Consider the following 4,071-nt stretch of genomic DNA (forward strand, 5'->3'; position numbering starts at 1 on the left):
CAGGTATGTACTTCAAGCAAATACCTAACTTCCAGATTATTTGTAGGAATTATTTCTAATGATTTTGCAACTATTTATATATACAACATTTTGGTTTCTAATTGTTTTTTTTTTGTTATTGAGAATACCTTAGAACAATCGCTTTACATGTATTGCGTGGATTTGAAATAATAAGCATATGTGTCTATTTACAGTTTGCTTAGGTAATGACGACTTCCACCGTCCAAGGATCCCCCGTGAAGGCCCTTATTGTGGAGGATACGCCTGTTCATGCATTTATTCTCTCCACCATCCTGCGGAAGTTCCATTGTGAGATTACTGTGGCTGAAAATGGGAACGAAGCTGTGCAACTGTTTCTCGAGGGAAAGAAGTTTGACATTATTTTTTGTGACAAGGAAATGCCAGTAATGTCCGGTCCTGAGGTATTACAATTAATATTTTTTTCATGTTTCCTAAATAGATATTTTTTTTTTTACTTTATAGTTTGCTTGAATGTACCTTTTTCCTTATTTGGCAGGCCATTGAGAAGATCCGTACTTTGGGAGAAAGTCATGTGAAGATTGTTGGAGTATCAGCCGGTTATGATCTCGAACAATCATTCATGAGCGCTGGTGCTGATATATTTCTGCCCAAACCAATGAAGTTTGAAGTTGTCGGGCCTATTATTCAGGAGGTCATGAATAAGAAGAATAACTCCATGGTCTAAGCGCGATTAAGTTTCCTCAAGAAATGGAGTGAATAAGACGTTGAGCTCATATGTGTATGAGCCTGCTAGCATTATCATATTTGTTTAGTTTTATCGTATTGTCATTTTATTTCTAGTTCATGTTAAAGGTTGTATTTAGCAAGAAGGGCAAGAGAGGCTTCCAATATGTATCTCCTTCAATTGAATGCAATACTATTTGGACTACTTGTGATGTGTAAGGTAGAAATCTAATTAACACACTAGTAGTGAAAACGCTATAGGGGAACGCTCATTGGCAGCGCACCCATCAAAATGCACGCGACTGGTATTAGTAGTCGCATACCAAAAGTAAGCACGCGACTGGTACATGTGTAATGGAAGCGTAACGGAGGGTAGCGCACGCGACTAGTATGTGGGACCTGACTGTACTCAGGTCCATAAAGTACCCGCAGTGCGTGCTCACGGGGCATGCGACTGCTATCTCGATACCAGTCGCGTGTACCTTTGTCCGCCTGCTGCCATTATATTAGGCTGACATGCACGAATCAGGCACAAAATACTAGCCGCGTGCCTTATTTTTGGCACACTGCTACTATCAACTAAGTGGTAGCGTGCCTTATTTTGGGCACCCTCCTAGTAATTTCAATTTTCAAAAAAATCATAGAAAATTCAAAAAATAAAATTCTTTGAGATGGCCAAGTGTTATGTCATCTAGTTTTAAGGAAACTTAACAAACGGTTAACTTTGATATATTATGCAAAATGGGGTCATGTCTCGGTAAAACGGAATTTCTGGTCGCATAGGATCTCCGATGAAAATCTTTAATATATGAAAATGTATCTACGCAAAATTTTACATCCGATTTCAATTCCCTCTGTGTTAGATATTTTGTAGATTCCAAAAAATCAAAAAGGGAAATAGTGTTTTTTCAGGTTTTAGATTTTTGATGAAAAAATTCAAAAGTTTCGCTCTCTCCAGCTTCTCCACTTTATCTCTCCTCGTCTCCTCTTTCTCTCCTCCACCTTCTCCCCTCCTCCTCTTCCACTTCTTTCCCTCCTTCTCTACCCAAGAGATTGTCTGCAATGGCGATAACAACGGAACTTTTTATGGATGGAGGCTCGGGTGTTTAGGTTTTCCCAAGATCGTGAATAAATAGGAGGAGGAGATAGGTCGGTGGGGTGCCGGTGGCCCCACACCACCCCTAAGCGAGGCTAGGGGGCCCACGCCTACAGTAGGTGAGGCCGCCTCCCTGTGCCTCTCCGACTCTCCTCTAGACTCCGTCTTCGTTTCGATAAAATAGGCACTTCGACTTTTATTTCGTCCAATTCCGAGAATATTTCATGTACAACTTTTCTGAAATACAAAAATAGCAGCAAACATGGAACTGACACTATGGCATCTTTTCAATAGGTTAGTTCTGGAAAATGTATAAAGTGAAACGAAGTGTAAACAAGTCATGTACAAATTGGTGTAAAACACGCATGGAGCATCAAAAATTATAGATACGTTTGAGATGTATCAAGCATCCCCAAGCTTAACTCCTGCTCGTCCTTGAGTAGGTAAGTGATAACAAAATTAATTTTTAGGTGACATGAAGCCAACACAATCTTGATCAAACTATTGTAAAGCATTGTAAGCTGAGATCAAAGTACTCTAAACATCGGCATGATAGATATAATGCTAACAATAGAACTTAGCAACTATGTTATATCATGAGAAGTAACTCAAACAAAGGACCATGAATAATTGTGCATTGAAAACAACTGTTTGTTTATGAGAATAGAGAAAACATAGCAAAGTGGGACCTAGCTTGTCCTTGATGGAATAGCAAAACATAAATGCTGGGACACCTTCAAAGTTCAAAGGATGACTAGATACAAGTAATTTAAGATTAAGCAATAGCATAATCATGAATCAATCAATAAGTCTTGGGACTATGCACATTATACTCAGAATGATAACTATGCTCTCTTAATTGGTGCATAAAGCAAGCCGATGAAGTCACATAAAAGTAAAGGAAAGGCCCTTCTATGAAGGAAGTAACATTAACATGTTTTATAAACCATCCAAAAAGTATGGTACTCGTTAGCTTTGAGCTCTCATTATCCCTATCATAAGCATCTTGAATGGTTAAAGTTAATGTGCGTGCAAATATGACCAAGTTATATGATTGACAAATCATAAGTTGAAAATCTCATGCCCCTTGAATACGAGTACCTACACCTCATGCTACTCAACTTAGGTCCCAAATAAGTTCTTGTCATTGTAAGTATACATGTATCATTAAGAACGCCAATGGGGTACCTCCTGCCCCATGATATGAGAGGCTTTCCCATACCAAAAAGACAAGACAAACAGACAATGAGCATCTCAATAATCATTTTATTTACTATGGGCATAGTTTTTTTTATTGAAGATGCTTCACAGAATGCTCAATATGGTTCGTTGTAAACTTCCACTATGAATGATGCATGGCTTGGGTAGGCGACCCAGGCGTTTCTCTAACACATATACAAACTCCATGAACTTATAAGTTCCCATTTTATTTCACATCGTTAGGCATCCATAAAGAAAACATTATGACATCAACTAAATAGGAATAAGTGCAATGTTGAAAGCGTGCCCCATGAAAACATGGTTGTGCTAACTCCCAACTTACAACTTGCAAGCATATAATCTTCATAAGATAGTTACAATGGCACAAGTTTATTAAGTGCAAGAAAGTAAATATGCCTTCAAGTTTGTGAGAGCTTTACTAACTAATTTTCTCATGACAAAATTTAATTTGGAAGATGAATAAAAACATGATGAATATACTTGGAATAGCAATGATGCTAGTAGGTAGTTATGGTGGACACAATTGGCAAACTTTTGTTTTTAGTGGTTGGATGCACGAGTAGAGCTCATACTCAATACAGGTGAAGGCTAACAAAATACTGGGGGCGACCAACTAAGAGAGTAATAATGGCCATAATCATGCATAGCGACAAAACAATATTAATCAAAGCATAAAGTGATATTACAATTTAAAAACTAAATAATCATAGAGGCTTTAGTTCACTGGTTTGTAGCCATAACATGATGTAAACATGTGCCAAGTCAACCCAATAAAGCATCAAAGAAGAATACCACAATATTATGCTTTATATGATGGAAACAAAACATGATTCTTTCAATGGCATATTAAGCACTCTCAGCTATTTGAGACAAGTCATGCTACAACAATAAATACTAAGAATATAATAAGAATACCATCCAACATGACATGCCACAGTCTAGACAAACTTTCTTTTGCATCACTGTAAGCATGAATAATTTTACTCGTCTCCAACACCAATCAATTTATTTGAAACAACTATCATAGCTAAAAATCAATATGGACCAGA

The 4,071-nt window shown here is 37.6% G+C and overlaps 1 protein-coding gene across 1 annotated transcript; it reads left to right on the plus strand.

Moving 5' to 3' along the window:
* Window positions 1-206: 206 nt before the first annotated feature.
* On the plus strand, window positions 207-706 carry LOC124673110 (two-component response regulator ORR42-like). The gene is made up of 2 exons (XM_047209237.1): window positions 207-422; window positions 518-706. The coding sequence occupies exons 1-2, from the start codon at window positions 207-209 to the stop codon at window positions 704-706; spliced, it is 405 nt and encodes a 134-aa protein (XP_047065193.1).
* The last annotated feature ends 3,365 nt before the right edge of the window (window positions 707-4,071 follow it).

This window comes from Lolium rigidum, chromosome 7 (genome assembly GCF_022539505.1).
Source record: "Lolium rigidum isolate FL_2022 chromosome 7, APGP_CSIRO_Lrig_0.1, whole genome shotgun sequence".
Classification (NCBI taxonomy): domain Eukaryota; kingdom Viridiplantae; phylum Streptophyta; class Magnoliopsida; order Poales; family Poaceae; genus Lolium; species Lolium rigidum.